The following is an 18,042-nucleotide window of genomic DNA, read 5'->3' as shown; positions in this document are numbered from 1 at the left end:
GAAAGCATTCGCTCAAAAGCAATCTTGTTTGGGTGTTTTCTTAGATATCGAGGGTGCCTTTGACAACGTGCCTTTCGATGCCATATTGGAAGCCGCACGGAGTCATGGTATATCTCCAATGATTTCCAATTGGATTCATCAAATGCTCAAAAACCGATATCTCTTCTCGACATTGCGTCTAGCAGGGATTAGGAAATTGAGTGTTTGTGGATGCCCCCAAGGGGGAGTCTTGTCACCGCTTTTGTGGAATCTCGTAGCAGATACGCTATTGAGGCAACTCAATAATAGCGGTTTTCCTACTTATGGTTTTACCGACGACTACCTAGCATTGTTAGTTGGTATGTGTATCACCACCCTTTTCGACCTGATGCAAAGCGCCCTTCAGGTAGTTGAGGGTTGGTGTCGCCAATATCGCCTTTCGATTAATCCAGGTAAACATCTATTGTTCTTTTTACGGAAAGGCGAAACCGTAATGGCGTTCGACCTTTGCGTCTCTTTGATTCTGAAATCGATGTGACTGAACAGGTAAAGTACGTTGGAGTCATTCTTGATTCCAAGCTTTCCTGGACACCTCACATTGAGTTCAGAATCAAGAAAGCTTGTATGGCCTCCCGAGCAAAGTACAATAACTGAGCAGTAACAAACTGATAACTAGTGTTCGCTCCAGAACAAATTTTACAATTTTGTGTTATCAACTTGGTAGTTCATGTTACCATTACCTGTCAAACTGAGGGCATCATCGTCGACAACAACAACGGAAGTGACCGTTGCAAATATCTTTCTGATTACAAAATAAGTTTTCAATTGGATAAAATTGATTGATTTATAGAAACTGTTATCAGGGTGCCCTTGATGATAACATAATGAGATATTTTATTGGTATCACGGGTATACCTGGTTGTTATCATGTTTGTTATGTTGCCTGCTTATTCAGCCACAATGAGAACAAATTTAGTTTATTATATTTGATATCAGATAACACTGTATGTTATCCGGTTGTTATGGTTGTTATATACTTTGCTCGGGCTTCGGGCAAGCCGGCGTACCTTTGTGGTGGCAAAAGGGCGAAATGAGAACGATCCAATCAAAGTTAGGCCATCTGCAAAGGATGTGCTTAATGGCGATGTCTGGAGCGTTCTCTTCAACTCCCACGGCAGCGCTCGAAGTTCTCTTTGACGTTGCCCCACTACACATTCATCTCAAACAAGAAGCACTTTCTTGCACTTACCGTCTACGGGTACTCGGTCTACTAGAGGAAACTCCTGTGAACCGCACATCAACACACACCTCGTTGTTTCCACTTTTGGTGAATTGGGACACAATTGTCCTTGCTCCAAGTGATCTTACAATTGCTTGTAATTTTCCATATAGGACATTTTCCACGAAATTCCCTTCCCGGGAAGAGTGGACATCTGGATATCTGGAAAGAAGTATTTCAGATGGCATCGTATGTTACACTGATGGCTCCCTTCTTGAAGGTCGAGCAGGTGCTGGTGTTTATTCTCGTGAGCTAAGGCTGTATCTATCTTACTCACTTGGTAGACACTGCACCGTTTTTCAGGTCGAAATCTTTGCTGTTATGTGCGGAGTGCAATCAGCACTTCAGCAGCACGTAATGGGCAAAGTAATATACTTCTGTTCAGATAGCCAGGCTGCTATTAAAGCACTTGCTTCGGCCAACTCTAGGTCGAAGATAGTTATCGCTTGTCGAACTCAAATCGAGGAGCTGAATTCAGTAAACGCTGTTCACCTTGTATGGGTACCTGGCCATTCTTCCATCGCTGGAAATGAATTGACTGATGAGCTAGCTCGCACTGTAGCATCACATGACTTAATTGGCCCTGAGCCAGCTATTCCGATATCGAAGTGTTGGGTAAAGCTTCAGATTCACACCTGGGCTGCTACTCAACACAGACAATACTGGAATAGTTTGGAGTCATGTCGTCAAACCAAATTGTATTGTACTGAGCTATCTCCAAGGGTGGCGAAGTATCTTACAAATCTGTCAAAGCTGAATTGCAGCATGCTGGTCAAACCATTGACTGGCCACTGCCGACTCAGCTTTCAGCTATCACATGGCGAATATTCAGCAAGCTGATTCATCTGCATGTGATAGCTGTGAATCCGATTATGGAACTTCGTACCATTTCATATGTAACTGTCCAGTTTTTGCGCAACTGCGTTTCCGAGTATTCGGTAAACACTTATTAAGTGAAACTGACTTCAGAAACCTGAATCTTCAGGATATTCTGTTGTTCTTAACCCGATGTGGTAAAGAGCTATAGGCTCTCTTTCGCTTTATGCGTTATTACAGTGCCCTTTTCAGGGCGCTGTTTGAACCCATTGTGGTACGCTTATGCATTAGTATCCTCTTCCAGGGTACTTTTCCTATTTGCCTACCTGTCCTTATCCCCATCCTTATCCTTATTTCCTTCCTTTTTGTAATGAAGTAGCCAACCAGTAAGTTGTGTAACAACGCTACCCTAGAAACCCCCTAGTTACTTAAGTTGTTTATACCAAATAAATGTTCATTAGTCAATTTGCTATCGCCAAGCTCAGACGTTTTCTTGAAACCCTCCGGAGTTTTCCCGACAAGTAGCACCACTACTCTACACTTTTCCCTCAGGTAGATGATGAACTAGGCTATTATTTTGACGATGGCACAAATGTCCCAAATGGAGGATAACGTGCCTCTGGAGCCGGCCTTCTGATACCTCTATGAATCTGTATGGGTAGCTTCCGCATTAAATTCTACAGATACAGGTGATCAATTGCACTTGTAGATCTAGAAGCCTTAACTTTAAGTACATAAAGCTCTGGTCATTACGCGATTATTTTTGTTAAAAACTTTCAATGGGTATGACCGAATACCCTTGTATATTTGAAGGCCATTGCTTCAAGAAGTTCTAGGAAGATCCTTATGAACTCATGCAACTCAGTAGTCCCTTCAGTTTTGTTCAATGTGTCTATATGGGTATATTCTGCATTCCTAAACTGAGTTCTGCGAGGTTACAGCATTCAAATGTATTCAGATAGCTTATCAGTTCCGCCTGTAGATTTGAATTAAGGTCTTCAATTATAGGAAGCTTGCTACGAAATCATAGAGTTCAATACAGTTTTGTTTTATGAACCTGTGTGGCTAGAGTCCGACTGGAGACGTATGGGACTGTATGGGTAGAATGGTAGATTCTGCATTATGTTCTGCAGATAGATGATAAATTACATGTGTAGATCTAAAAGCCTTAACTTCAGCTTTGTTCAATGTGTCTATGGGTATTGGGTATAGTCTGCATTGACAAACTTCCGATTTATGATAAAATACGCTTGTAGACCTTAAGGCCTTAACTTAAAAGTGTTCTGCAGTATCTGCAGAGATCCCGAAGACTGGTAAAGCTCAATGTTCAATACAATTTTGTTATCTGACCATGTATTGGTACATTCCTCTTTTGGATACTTCAGGTAGATGTTCAAGTGCGTTTGTAGAACTAAAGGCCTTATCTTCAAGGAGTTGTTGATTCGTCTCGATCAACAACCCTCAATACACTTCTGGTCATCAAAAGAGATCAGAGAACTACCTACCTGAACAATGAGAAAGAAAAAGCCTTCCTGTGTTAATTGGATTCAATTCCACTTTCTTCGTCGCAGTCATTGACGGTGGCGTCTTCGATGACGGCGGCGGTGTTCACGTTCAGAGAACAACCGACCTACCAACAAGTAGGGGGAATAAAACAAACCACCGACAACAATTGCACACTGCTCCACCACACTGTCGCACATCCACGCCTTCCTCACTAGCGTCGTCAGTGCCGCGCCGCGCGGCAGCGCAATTTCATTAGAATTTTCCGCATGCTGGTGTCGCCCTTCGAAGGATTTTCCGTTTGTGTGACCGTACGATTGTATTTTTCCTTTTGCCCCATGCAATAAGCCACCGTCGTCGCCAGTAAGTTTCGCACACTTCACGCGATTCACGATTCCGTACTAGCCTAGTTGACTCGTTGGTTGATTCTTGTTTGTTCTATTTTCTGTACTCCCAATACCGGCGGCGGCGGTGTTGAGGTTGTGTTGTGTGTTCTAAATCCCTCTTAATCGAATGATGGCGAGCGCGTCGTCGTCGACGTGCACCACAGTGTCTGATATTCCGCCGATGTCGCCGTGTCTGCGTTGTCTCCATCAACGCTGCCAGTTGGCAGTGATTTGCGGTCGTGTCGAGTCCATCCGTGGTATAGCCGGATCTTCCGGATGATCCGGACAGTAGATCGGGTGATTTGGACGCCGTAGTAGTGTGAAGTGGCGTTGCTGATCAAGAATCTGGGTTCCATTGGGTCCACCATGCAGTGGTACATCATCACCTGGTGCTGTATTCGAATCCTAGTTATTCCGCGTTGCGGAACTCACAAATTCTCAGATCTAACCTTTATTTTCCATTTCTCTTTCCTTTTCAGCTTCGATGGCTCCTCGCGCCGCCGGAGGGAACGCTCGAAACGCTCGCACCACCGCCGCAGTCCGGACTCGAGCCGCCGACGGAACCGGGACCGGCACCGGGAGGACAAGTCCTCGCGACGCCACCACAAGGATCGGGATCGTAAAGAGAGGGAAGATAGGACGCCCGTTAAGGTAAAATATTTCCATTTTTTACAACGGCTACAATATGTGCGCAAGAACCGGCCTCCTGCTCGAAGCCGTCCGCTTCTGGCATTAAAGGTAGCAAAGCCGACCCAGAAGTACACCTGTAGGAGACAATCCGAAGGTTTTGGATTGATCCTGCGGGTGTTTCAGGGCCGCCATGGGCGGCCGGGGATGACTTCCGCATATGAAACCGGAGTCACCCCCGGCGTCCATAGCTACCTGGCCGCGAACGGGTCAAGAGCAGAATATTGTAGTAGTTTTAACATATATATTTACAACAAGTACAATTGTTGCAACTTGGTGGCTATCAACGCGGAGCGGATTAGCGGAATTCTTTGCGTTCTAAACCGAAAGAAAGAAAATGAGTTACAAGAGACAAACACTCGTTGATTAACATCCATCCCAACAGAACTAACCTCACCTGCTTTCCCATTCACCATCAGACAAACAGTGCCATCTATTGTCCGGGAGCGCTAACTCGATCATTTGCATGCAAGTCTGTTTGAAGCCGTTTACGCGAGAGAGGAAATCTCTCGCGAGCGAGTGCGTCGCCGATCAGCTCACGCAAGCGCAGCACCGTTCCCATCGTATCAAAACGAGTTACTAAAAATAACTCCAATAACGTTAGTGAGTGAGAGTGTGTTTGTAGGTGGTTTAAATTGTGTTCGCTTCTCGCTTTCCATCGCTTTGTTTTGATTTTATGGCGCGTCGTTATGGGCGGGAGAAAATGCACTTGCATGCGCATAATCTATAGAATCGATTGAATTAAGGTAAACTGCTAGAAGATCTTTCGTCTGTATGGTGTAAACTGTTGGTGCGGATGAGTGGGACTTGGTGTGTTTGGATTTGGTACGGTTGCATGTCTCATCAGGCAGGCAGGCAGGCAGACCGAGACCGACGATGACAAGCGCGAGTGGGTGGATCTTGGCTTTCCGGATCTGGCCGGCATTCCAAGGGAGCTGACAAATTTGCGAAAATTAGACAGATTTTGTGTTGTTAAGAAGAATAATAACAGTGGAGAAGTTCAGTGACTGACGACACGAACGCAAATGTTCACAGTCTGGACCTTTGTTCATCCCTCGGTTCATCCTTTAACACATGCCTAAATAAGTTTTTTTGTTTTTATTGTGGTTCTAAGGACCTAAATTCCACTTGAAAATGTTGCTTGACACTTGGGCATTAAAGTAGATACTGATTTCAATTATCTACTGAGAAATCAGCTTTTCAACGTGTTCAAGAACTTTGGTTTGGTCTCCAGACAAATTACCAAATGTATGTTTAGGTGACTCTTCCTTTCCTGAGTCCCTTTTTTATAGACAGTTCTTTCTAATAATTCGGCGAAATCTCTTTCGACCATATGTCTTAAGGCGAAACTGGAAGCATTTCCTCATTTTTTGGTTTTTGTTTTTTTTTTAACGGAGCAATATTTTCAAAATCGGTTTTCGTACACATATTAGCTTTGTATTAGATAGATTTGTGAATCAAACATATAACACATCAAACATCAAATAGAACATCGAATTTTAATTTTGTATGATAACGTGTGTTACCCATTAAAAATGGATGAACAAAGTCCAAAATTTTTTTTTCTCTGTCCGGGACATAAACCACTGCGACCAATTGTGGTGATTGTGGTATTGTAAGAAACTTGTTTTACTCAAAAGTTTATTTGTGTGATAGATTCATATAATGAAAATTGAATGACTGGCCCTTCTCAAATGGAAGTCTAGATGATCTTTTTTTCATTTCAAAGATGTCCAGTATATCTAATAAATCATGCCCGTCGAGTTCCATTGGATTCTTAAGGGATGCTGGGACCATTACTGTATGAGTTTGCAAGAAACAAACAAAAAAAAAAAATAATTACTTGATATTTTTGTTGTTAGAAAAACTTTTTTTCAATCAATTTTTCATTTTTTTTTTTTACATATGAAAGTGCAGACGATTTCCTAAAAGTCACCCATGCATCACTTTTTTCTAGGTCTTGCCATTTTTGTGTTACATTGACTTGAAAATTCTAATTAATCCACCTAGCGGTGATGATGCCTTTCTCGTGCCTTCGAGAAACCATCTCAACCAAACTCAAGTGACACGTTAATGAATATCGCATTTTTATCCATTTGACTAAAACCCTGTTCATGGTAGGTACAAGCAATCATGTCGGTTAACTGGCTTCTGTTATCGTTGAAATTCCTCAACAGTATCACAGGCACCCAAAATTTGTCCATATGAAACGACGCGCGGAATGATAAAATTTTCTTCGATTGGTGCAGTAAAATATTAAGCTAATAGTGCTTCTGTATATTTGCATGATCCAATTCAATGATAAAACCGGAACATTACTGTGTACCATGTAATACTAATATGATTAGAGCCTAAAATTCCACAAAACAGCCACCATTTCGGGTATCTTGGCCGCCATTTTGGATACTGTGGTCGCCATTTTTGGACTCTATACGTTTTCCCCATACACCCAATTATTCCTATACTCAGTATAGTATACTGCATGATTTTAGAGCCTAAAACTCCTTGAAACAGTCGTTATCTTGGATTTTGGGTCACCATCTTGGATATTATGGTCCCCATGCCAACCCAGCCAACACGAAGTCGCATATGATGTTGAATAGGATGCAAAAGTGGAGGCCATATACGTACATGCTTCCATTTAACCGCGTGTAAAGTGTACGCATATCGCCTCCACTTTTGCATCCTGTTAAACATCATATACGATCGTGTGTTGGCTGGGAAATATACCTATATTGCATGATTTTAGAACCTGAAATTTCTTAAGTCAGCTGCCGCCTCGAAATGTTGGGCGCTATCTTGCATTTTGAGCCGCCATCTTCTGGTCACCATTTTTGAACTCCGGACATCTTCCTCTTTCCAAATATACCCAAATTGCATGATGTCAAAGGCTAAAACTCCTTTGGAATTCTGATTGCCTTTTTTGGATTCCGTACATTTTCTCTATACCAAATATACACAAAATACATGCTTTTGAGCCCAAAACTCCATAAAACAGCTGTCATTTAGAATTGTATACGCAATCTTTGGTTTTGAACCGCCATCATGAACATTCTGTCACCATTTGTGGACTCTGGACTGTGCCAAATATACCCATATTGCATGACTTAAGAGCCTAAAACCCCTTAAAACAACTTCCATCCTAAAGTTTGGGTCGTCATCTTGGATTTTGGGCCGCCATCTTGTATGTTCTGGTTGCCGTTTTTGGCCTCTGGACATCTCTTTACCAAATATACCCATATTTCTAGTCTTAAGAACCTAAAATTCCTTAAAACAATCGCCATCTTGATCTTTGGGTCGCCATTTTGTATATTCTGGTCACCATTTCTGGACTCTGGACTATACAAATATACCCATATTGCATGACTTAAGAGCCTAAAACTCCTTAACCCTTTGAAGCCGATTTTTTTCCAAGCGTAATTATGGAGGTTTTTCTACGTTTTTCAGTAGTTTTGGTGATCAATAGCATAAAAACGGTAGAATATTATGCAGAATTTTTTTTCTGGATATCCTAGATCATCCAAACTGTTCTTGAGTTTAGATCCTTAAGTCTGCGGGTGTAACGGTAACTTCTTTTATTATACAAAGCTACGATTTGTATTCTGTCATGTCCAGTATGTCTTCTGAAAGTTCAATAGACAGTATCAGATCAGTTAGGATATCCTAGGTCATCCAAACTGTTCTTGAGATTAGATCCTAAAGTCTATGGGTGTAACGGTAACTTCTTTCACTATAAAAGGCTACGATTTGTATTCTATCATGTTCAGTAAGTCTTCTGAAAGGTTAATAGACAGTATCAGATCAGTCGTGATATCCTAGGTCATCCAAACTTTTCGTTAGATTAGATCCTAAAGTCTACGGGTGTAACGGTAACTTTTTTCATTATACAAAGCTACGATTTGCAATCTATCATGTCCAGTATGTCTTCTGAAAGTTACAGTGGTTGTTTTTATCAATTAAGCTTCATAACAGTAAGGAAGCCCATAATATCCCACACATATGATAGGTACAACGCTTATTGTTCCAGTATCTGCTTTGGTAAGTACAGTGGATTATGTAACACTACTTAACGTAGTGGCAAAAGCTAGTATCACAAGTGTAGACCTGAAGCTATGGTCTCAGGAGCAGTTTTGTTGATCTGGAATATCTCAAAACTATCTTGAAATGGCTCATTATATGCCAGGGGAATTACAGATTACAGTCTTAAGTTCATTGTGAGAATAACTACTGTTACTATCAAGAGCTAAACTTCAGGATAGTTTGGCCGATCCTCAAAGTCCCAGGTTGATAATAATATATATGTAGTAGACTTCGGGTTGATCCGCGATTGATTATGAAACGTTCCTCAGCATGTCAGATATAGCGATGTTACGAGTGTAAACCTGAAGTTCTGAACTCAAAGATAGTTTGGCTGACCTGGAACATTCCCATAGTGTCTCTAAATGACATTTGAGATTTCAAGAGCTTTATGGATCTCATCAGATTATGTTATGCTATTGTTTATGGTCACAACACATAAAGTTTTTCTTGTAGATTTGAAGGACTTCTTTATAGAACAGTTTGGACGAACCTGAATGTTCCAAAGGTTTATAATAAAAAGAAGACTTCAGATTGGTCCAATAACCACGGATAAATATGCAACGTAGATATGGCTGTTGTTACGAGTGTAGATCTGAACTCTAAGATAGTTTGGCTGACCTGAAATATCTCTGTAATGTCTCTAAATTACATTTGAGATTTCAAGAGCTTCGCGGATCCCAGCAGATTATACAATACTATTATTTATGGTGAAAACAGATTCGAATGATTACATTATAGAACAGTTTGGACGACCCTGAATATCCCAAAGGTTTATAATAAGCTAGTAGACTTCAGATTGCTCCAGTAACTGCGGTTGATTATGCAACGTTACTCAGTATAACAAATATGGCTACTGTTATGAGTGTAGACCTGAAGTTCTGAACTCCAGGGTAGTTTGACTGACCTGGAATATCCCTGGTGTCTATAAATGATGTTGTAGATGTCAAGAGCTTCACGGACCCCAGTAGGCTATGCAATGCTATTATTTGTGGCGAAAATACAAAAAAAAATTCTTGTAGATTTGAAGGACTGAAGGACAGTTTGGAACACCTAGAACATTCCAGAATATAAAACACCTTTTGATATTCATGATGAAGGCTAAATGAATACATATAAACGTAATCCACATCCAAGTTTACCTTTTAGAACAACTGGTATGTCAATTATTTCGTTATTCCATATTTCATGGTGTTCAGGATGTTCTAGGTCATCAATGAAGTCCCAAATACAAATATTCCCATTTTTCCGTAATAGAGGACTCAATTTGCAACAACTTTGCCGAGGACAGTAGTATTCTGTTTTATCGAATGGGTCAGCCGTTTCTAAGTTGGGGTCATATATGATGCCTCCGGCTCCAAAGGGTTAAAACTATCGCCATCTTGAACTTTGGGCTTCCATCTTGGATTTTGGGCCGCCATTTTGAATATTCCAATTCCCGGAGTTCAAGGACATCTTCCCTATGACAAATATGCCCATATTGCATGATGTTAGAGCCTTAAACTCCGTAAAACAGCCATCACTTTTAGTTTTGGGTCGCCATCTTAGATTTTTGGCCGACATCGTGGTTTTGTGGTTTCCATTGATGATTTCCGCGTAAAATTCGGCAACCATGTTTACAAAATTTGGCGCAATTTGATGTGTCGCATGATAGAATTTGGTGGTCTGGATCACTAAAATGGCCATAACTCCGGAACGCCTTGACCGATCCGCACCATTTTCAATGGCAAACGATGCGGTAAAATTCCGGTTCGATTCGCATAATATTTCTTTCGACCCAACTTTTCTACTTTTATTTCATACAAAATACTTATTTTTAGGGATGCTCATTACACCTCCAAAATAGCAAGTTTGAGGAACGTTTAAAAAAATCTGACAATATTAAATTAAAACCTTATGGAGATTGCTTCTGGAATCTCGTGGAGATTTCCTTCGGAATCTCGTGGAGATTTCCTTCTGAATCTCGTGGAGATTTCCTTCGGAATCTCGTGGAGATTTCCTTCGGAATCTCGTGGAGATTTCCTTCGAAATCTCGTGGAGATTTCCTTCGGAATCTCGTGGAGATTTTCTTCGGAATCTGGTGGAGATTTCCTTCGGAATCTGGTGGAGATTTCCTTCGGAATCTGGTGGAGATTTCCTTCGGAATCTGGTGGAGATTTCCTTCGGAATCTCGTGGAGATTTCCTTCGCAATCTCGTGGAGATTCCCTCCGGAATCTCGTGGAGATTCCCTCCGGGATCTCGTGGAGATTTCCTCCGGAATCTCGTGGAGATGTCCTCCGGAATCTCGTAGAGATTTTCTCCGAAATATCGTGGAGATTTTTCCTGGAATCTAATGGAGATCCCCCTGGATTCTCGTGGAGATTCCCTCTGGATTCTCGTGGAGAATACCTCCGGAATCTAGTGGAAATTCCCCCTGGAATCTAGTGGAGATTCCTCAAGAATCTTGTGGAGATCCCTTCTGGAATATCTCGTGGAGATTCCTTCTGGAATATCGTGGGGATTTCTCCTGAAATCTCGTGGAGCTTCCCCCTGGAATCTCGGAGATTTTTCCTGGAATCTCATCAAGATTTGCACTCGAATCTCGTACAGATTCCCTCTGGAATATCAGAAATGTGATGGTTTTTTCAAAGGTTTTTGGAAAGACAAGTGTATACAGTTGATTCAGATGTTTTGCCACTAGACGCTAGTGAGTGGGCATATTTTATAATTTATATAGCTGAGGATCCTGACTACTTAGGTGGTGCTCAGACTGGCTGATTCCGCGGCCCAAATTCACACTTTGAATTACAATCGTGGGCCGTAAATGAATTTGACAATGATTTTTGGTCGAAGAGAATTACAAATGACGTAGATTGTTTTACTTCTTTTTTTTACCAACTTGGTTTAAAAATTTCCTCCTCCACCAAAATCGGAAGTTATTTGGAAACGGATTTTTATGGCTTGACCGTTATGCATACTTGTATTGTAACAGCTGAGTCAAATAATGTCAAAAGGTCAAAAATGTCAATTGAAATCTTTCCAAGAAAAAATATAGACACTCATAAATATTTAAAAAAAAACTCAAACCACTATTTTTGAAGATATTCTATTCGATTTTCTACATTTTAATTCTGCAAACTATTCAATACCTATTAATATTTACTATAAGGGTCAGGAGGGAATTGTGGGCCAAATCAGGCATTTGTGCCGGTAACTAATAAAAAGTTGTTCATAGAAGGATTTCGCTTAACTTTTTTTTCAGACTTCCATCTTAACTGCTCTTTAAAATCCGTTTAATTTTCCGGACAACAACTTAGGGATATTGATTGAAAAAAAATCTGTCATAGAGTATTAGAAAAATACCTGCGAGAAATTGCGAATTCTAAATACTTTCACGAGGGCCTGTCCATAAACTACGTAGACTCGGAGGGGGGACGGGGCCGGCCATAGTCTACGATTCATACAAATTTCGAAAATTTTGTATGGACGAAAGTCTACGAGGGGGGAGGGGGGATCTGAGATTGCCAAACTTGAGTCTACGTAGTTTATGGACAGCGCCCGAGAGGGATTCCTATTAAAACTTCTTGAGAAATACAGAGATGTAAATTTCTGGAGCAGAGACGGAACATGTCATAAACATGTAATTTTGTTATTTGCCAATTCCACTGCCCCTAGTAAGAAATGTAGTAAAGTAAGAAAAGCATTGTTGAAGCTCACGGAAGAAGGTTCGCACAGGAAATGGCGAAACTGAATAATGTCGTGACATTTGTTTTTCATTACAATTCATGACATTTTCCATCACATTCCATCATGTCCAAGCATTGTTGAAGTTTACGGACAAAGGTTCGCAAAGGGAATGGTAAAACCGTAAAACTGTATGATGTCATGACATACTTTTTCATGAACGTTCATGACATTTTCCATCACTGATCTAGAGTATCACTTTTATATTTTTAAAAGTTTTCTATTTAGTTATAAATTTGACAAAAATCTGAACACAGCTCTTCGATGAATTTGTGTAGAAATTGTTGACTAATGTACTGCGGATATAATAGCACAGGTAGTGAAGAGAATTGTCAGAAAAAAGGGCCACAAAACAAGCAACAAAGAAGACGCGGCGATTACTCTTTATCCCAACAAGTAACATTTTTTTTGTTGCAGACAAAAAGGAAGCTGAATTTGTTGCGTACTTTTCAACTCGTGAATGATCAATTTACTAACCCAAAAACGAAACTTTTTGATGATACATATTCAGCAGCGTTGTAGTGTTTACCGACTCGAAGTTACCTATGTCGCATTGGGTAGAATGTCGCAACAAATTCAGGTTGCGACATTGTTGTTATTGTTGCGCGATGGTTGAATTTTGATTCACTGAGCACAGGTAACGGAGTATCGTTCCCTGGAGGTTACACTTTCGTTCTGTAAGCGGATGCTCAGCCCAACAATTTTCTGTCAAGAGGATACTGAGGATCAAGTGGCTCAGCAGCAATGTCAAAAAATGTAATTTTGTTATTTGCCAATTTCACTGTCTCTTGTAAGAAATGTAGTAAAGTAAGAAAAGCATTGTTAATGCTCACGGGCGAATGTTCGTACAGGAAATGGCGGAACTGAATAATGTCATGATATTTATTTTTTCATTACATTCCATGACATTTTCCATCACTGATTTAGAGTATCTCTTTCATTTTTTCAAGTTTTCTAGTTATAAACTTGACAAAAATCTAAACACAGCTCCTCGATTAAATTGTGCAGAAATTGTTGATGAATGTACTGCGGATATATTAGCACAGATAACGAGGTTTCGTCAGTACCATCAGAGTCCTTTATTCGCATATTCCTCAGTCATGTTAGGCAGTTTCCAAATCGTTTTGAAGATCATCTATCAAAGTCTGAAGAGGCTACCGAAACATAGTTAAGAATAAAATCTAGAATTACTGCGTACAGCTATTCAGATTTCAGAATATACAGGGGATGGCCAAAATGTTTGGGATAAGCAACTTTTTTTCTCCCACAAAAAAAAATCAACATGCTGTAACTTTTCATAGAGTGCATCAAAAAATCTCAAATTTTGACTGTTTGTCAACCTATTATATGTGCATCATTGGTACAAATTTGGGCTCGATTGGTTAATTTTTCGCGAAGTTAGAACCGTTCGGGTAAAACACTATTTTTAGACAACTTTTTTTTTGAACTGTCATATCTCGGAAACCAGTGAACTGAATTGAATGAAATTTTTAACGTTTATCAACAATATATTGATACTTAATACGACGTTATAAAATGTAATATTTTCTCACGGCGAATTAAGTTATACCGGGTTGAAATTTTTACCCATAAAGAGGAAAATAAGTAAAATTTACAATACCACACAAAAATTATTAAATGTGTTCTTCCTTCAATCTAAATAGGCTCTAATATATCTGATTAGAGATAATTTGAGAACAGAAGTGGAAAATCTTTGAATATCAACACTAAAATTTATTGACATTGATATTGTTCCCTATACGGCAACAAGATACGGAAGACTTCCGAAAACTTGAACAAACGCACCGAAATATGTATTTATGGTTTATATGTTAAATTTTTCCTGTAGAGTACATTTTGTTTCAGTTTCAGCCCTATATCGGTACATTTACGGTAGATTTAGGTTACTTACGTTTAGTGTCTTTTCGTAGTTTCGCTCAGTCCGGAATGTGCTAGCGTACGGTACCTTCGTAGCCCTGGGTTTTGAACAGTGTAAAGCAATGCAGAATTTACGATTTATGGGCTCATCAATTATGCTACACTTCTACTATAAATTTTACACCACTTCGTATTGCATTTAGGCTTACTCTAGTCGAATTCAGTTGCTCTAACTTTCTTAATTTTAGATAAAGTTTGTGGGATAATTCTGAAGTAATTCACTGAAGTAGATCTTAAATAAACAGTAGCTATCTAGGGTTTTGTTTTTATCCCTTTCTTCATCATCCTCTACTTATCTATAGATAGGCTCTTTTCGCTGTTGTTTTGACGCTTTTTTATTCTATCAACCGGGTTACGCTGTACCAGTGACGGCGGTTCGTTGTGGGGGCTAGTTGATAATGGAGGCGCGTTCGCAAATTGCGGAACAGATGTAAAAAAATACATTTTTTCGAGAAAAATTCAAAAAGTGTCAATGCATGATAACTTTTTTCAACGTTTAAAAAGTATCTATGTTTTAATGGTTTGTGAAGCATTTACACATTGCTAGTGTACGTTCAAAATTTCATTCAATTCGGTTCACTGGGTTCCGAAATATGACAGCTCAAAAATGAGTTGTCTAAAAAAAGGTATTTTACCCGAACGGTTCTAACTTTGCGAAATATTAATCAATCGAGCCCAAATTTGTATCAATGATGCACATATAATAGGTTGACGAACAGTCAAAATTTGAGATTTTTTGATGCACTCTATGAAAAGTTATAGCATGTTGAACTTTTTAGTGAGTGAAAAAAAAAGTTGCCTATCCCAAACATTTTGGCCATCCCCTGTAACTGAATAATGCAATCAGTTATTTTAATGTTATTAACATAACATATTCTGTTATAAACTTGCATGTCATAAGCGGCAAAATAACAAATAACATAACAAAGAAATGTTCCTGGAAGACGAATATAATAACATGTTTTGTTTGTGTCAATAACAACTTAATAACAATGAATTTAGAAAACATTTCAATAACAAATTTTGATCTTCAAAAGTTATTGATAACAAACCAAAAGCAAAATTTTTTGGATAGAGTTATCCTTTTTGCGAATTATAACATATGAGTCTAACTATTTCCGAGGAACTACTAATCCACCAACATTCTGAGATTTTCTATGGCATGGATACGACTATATGTAACTGTATACAAAAAATAATAAAAAAAAAACAGGACATAATTTTGGAAGTGCTCATAAAATAATAAGCTGACAAGAATAACAATAAGAATTATTAGGTAATATGTACGGAATGCTGTAAAGAACGTAAATCTTTAATGTTGTAGTTACAATTTAAAAAACTTATTATTGTTGGATATTGTTTATCAAATATTTGTACAGTCTCAATATCACAATAATAACTTAGTTTGCTCCATAACAAAACATGTTATTTAAATAAGGTTTAATGGCTGCATATCAATAGCTGGATAATAACAAAATAAGATTGCCCAACAAAACATGTTATGGAAAAGTAATTCCTTGATAAGTTAATAATAACAAAACAAGATATAAAAACAGATTATGTTATTTTGTAGTTATTATTTTGCTATTCTCTTCTGCTCGGGTGATAACTTTTTTCAACGTTTAAAAAGTAGCTATGTTTCAATGGTTTGTGAAGCATTTACACATTGCTAGTGTACGTTCAAAATTTCATTCAATTCGGTTCACTGGGTTCCGAAATATGACAGCTCAAAAATGAGTTGTCTAATAAAAGGTATTTTACCGGAACGGTTCTAACTTTGCGAAATATTAATCAATCGAGCCCAAATTTGTATCAATGATGCACATATAATAGGTTGACGAACAGTCAAAATTTGAGATTTTTTGATGCACTCTATGAAAAGTTATAGCATGTTGAACTTTTTAGTGAGTGAAAAAAAAGTTGCCTATCCCAAACATTTTGGCCATCCCCTGTATGTTGACGACCTACTTTCTTCTTTCTCCAATCTCACGATATCCAAACCATTTTGAAGATCAGACTTCTGGAATTTCAGGTTCATCAGATGCTAATGAATCACAGATTGTATTGAACATTTCTCAGATATTCAGAACATTGATAATGCTTGTAACGAATGAACCATTAACGAATCTGATGCATTTCAACATTACAACTCACATGATTCAATTAAATGTAGAAGCCTTATCTCCCAACCAGCAAGGTGGATCGAGTGATCCCTCGCCGGTGATCCTCATCCCGCACTTATGCTGGCCGCAATCGCCATCTCAATCAATGTGGTGTTGATGCCAATCATATGCTTTCCGTCAACTTCGCTTCGATCGTGGCAAGCATAATGTTCCTCGTTCCTCAGACAGTCTGTGTGTGAGTAGAATGAATGAAAACCTCCGCTGATTCTGATTCTGACGACGCGATCACATCTAGTCTAGTAGTTAGTCTAATCTAGTTGTAGATCGCTGAGAGACGACCATTCCGCACAACGGTGTGATAGTGAAAGTCTGTGACAGTGGTCAGTTTCCACTAGAGTCCGTCTTTAGTTGATCGTCGATCGAGTACGCGCATTCTCGCGACTTCGGCGGCTGCGAGAGCAACTGCGCCAAGCAAGACTTGGTCCTGCGCACTACGGCCCCTAAAAAACGGAGATGATGCTGCCGATGGTCAAGACTCGTCTCGTCCCGTCTCATAGTACGGGAGAGCTCGTCGTCGTCTTTTGGTAGATCACGACGACGACGATTCGACTGCCGCACCACCGACGACCGGGGCAATCTATCTGTGCGCGCTGCTCACTGTTACCGCAAGTGATCTCATTTGTTTCGCAAATTCGGGCGCGTGTTGATCGCTGATCGCGTTTCCCTTTTTTGTTATTATTTTAATTTTTTCGTTGGATCCGTTCATCCGTATTTGCGAACACTTTAGGGAGTTCGACAGCCCCCTCCCCTGTTCTGTAGGTTGTCTGTCTACTAGGTTGTGGGATGCGGAGTGATGATTGTTATTGTTTTGTGTGTGCACGGGAAGTTCTCTGTGATAAGAAGGCGTAGACACGTGATTGTGATCGTGACCGCGTTATCAGAAACCTTCGACGGCGGCGTCATACGCGAAGAGTTCTGCTGCGTGATCAACACATCCAAGTTCGCGGACTACGGCGTTGGTGCTAGTGAATGTGACGACAATCGCGACAGCAGTGTTTTGATTTCGACTGGAGAGGTGTCCCATCTGTCCCAAAAGGGGATCGTGATGAACGTGCGAAATTCCAATAGAAAAGTGAATCAACTCTCCCGCGAATGTTGTGATGATCGTCGTCTGAAAGCGGGAAGAAAACGTGGAAGATCGTGGAGGCTGGTGCGCGATATGAGGAGCCGGCTCTCGCTCGACCTCGTCGATCGATCGTCGACTTAAAAATAGATTGTTTTGTTCATCAACCGTGAATTTTTGGTCCGATTTCGGCCGAAATCGCACCAGCTGGACCCTGCTGCCGCAGCAACAACAGCACTAGCTAATTTGCCAGCAACAACAACAACATCAACGGCGGCGCTGTTCAGATCACTAATAACCATGATTTGATTAAGTAGCTTACGACGGCATTTTCGTGTTGGCGCGATCGATGCCAAATCAATGGTGAAAAATTTCGCTTCTCACCTTTACATAACCTCTCCTCGGTT

The 18,042-nt window shown here is 39.9% G+C and overlaps 2 protein-coding genes across 15 annotated transcripts in view; both read left to right on the top strand.

Annotated features, from left to right (window-relative positions):
* The window catches only part of LOC109412193 (uncharacterized), a 265,092-nt gene extending 252,950 nt beyond the window's left edge, over positions 1 to 12,142 (top strand). For 3 of the 5 annotated variants that reach the window (XR_009996048.1, XR_009996050.1, XR_009996049.1), the window contains one exon: positions 4,443 to 4,614. Coding sequence is in view for 2 of the 5 variants with exons in the window: in XM_062844766.1 (XP_062700750.1) it covers positions 4,443 to 5,016 (574 nt within the window). In the remaining 3 variants the exon portion in view is untranslated. Of the gene's footprint in view, positions 1 to 4,442 lie in introns of all 5 variants that reach the window. The other 2 variants (XM_062844766.1, XM_062844765.1) reach the window with 1 other exon arrangement.
* Positions 12,143 to 13,543: 1,401 nt separating this feature from the next.
* The window catches only part of LOC115255738 (uncharacterized), a 43,421-nt gene continuing 38,922 nt past the window's right edge, over positions 13,544 to 18,042 (top strand). For 4 of the 10 annotated variants that reach the window (XM_062844756.1, XM_062844752.1, XM_062844741.1 and 1 more), the window contains exon 1: positions 17,165 to 17,327. The gene's annotated coding sequence lies outside the window, so the exon portion shown is untranslated. The other 6 variants (XM_062844758.1, XM_062844749.1, XM_062844742.1 and 3 more) reach the window with 3 other exon arrangements.

The sequence above is a fragment of the Aedes albopictus genome, chromosome 1, assembly GCF_035046485.1.
Source record: "Aedes albopictus strain Foshan chromosome 1, AalbF5, whole genome shotgun sequence".
NCBI classification, from domain to species: Eukaryota; Metazoa; Arthropoda; class Insecta; order Diptera; family Culicidae; genus Aedes; species Aedes albopictus.
Note: the sequence above shows the minus strand (reverse complement) of the source record. Positions and strands in the feature narration are given on the sequence as shown.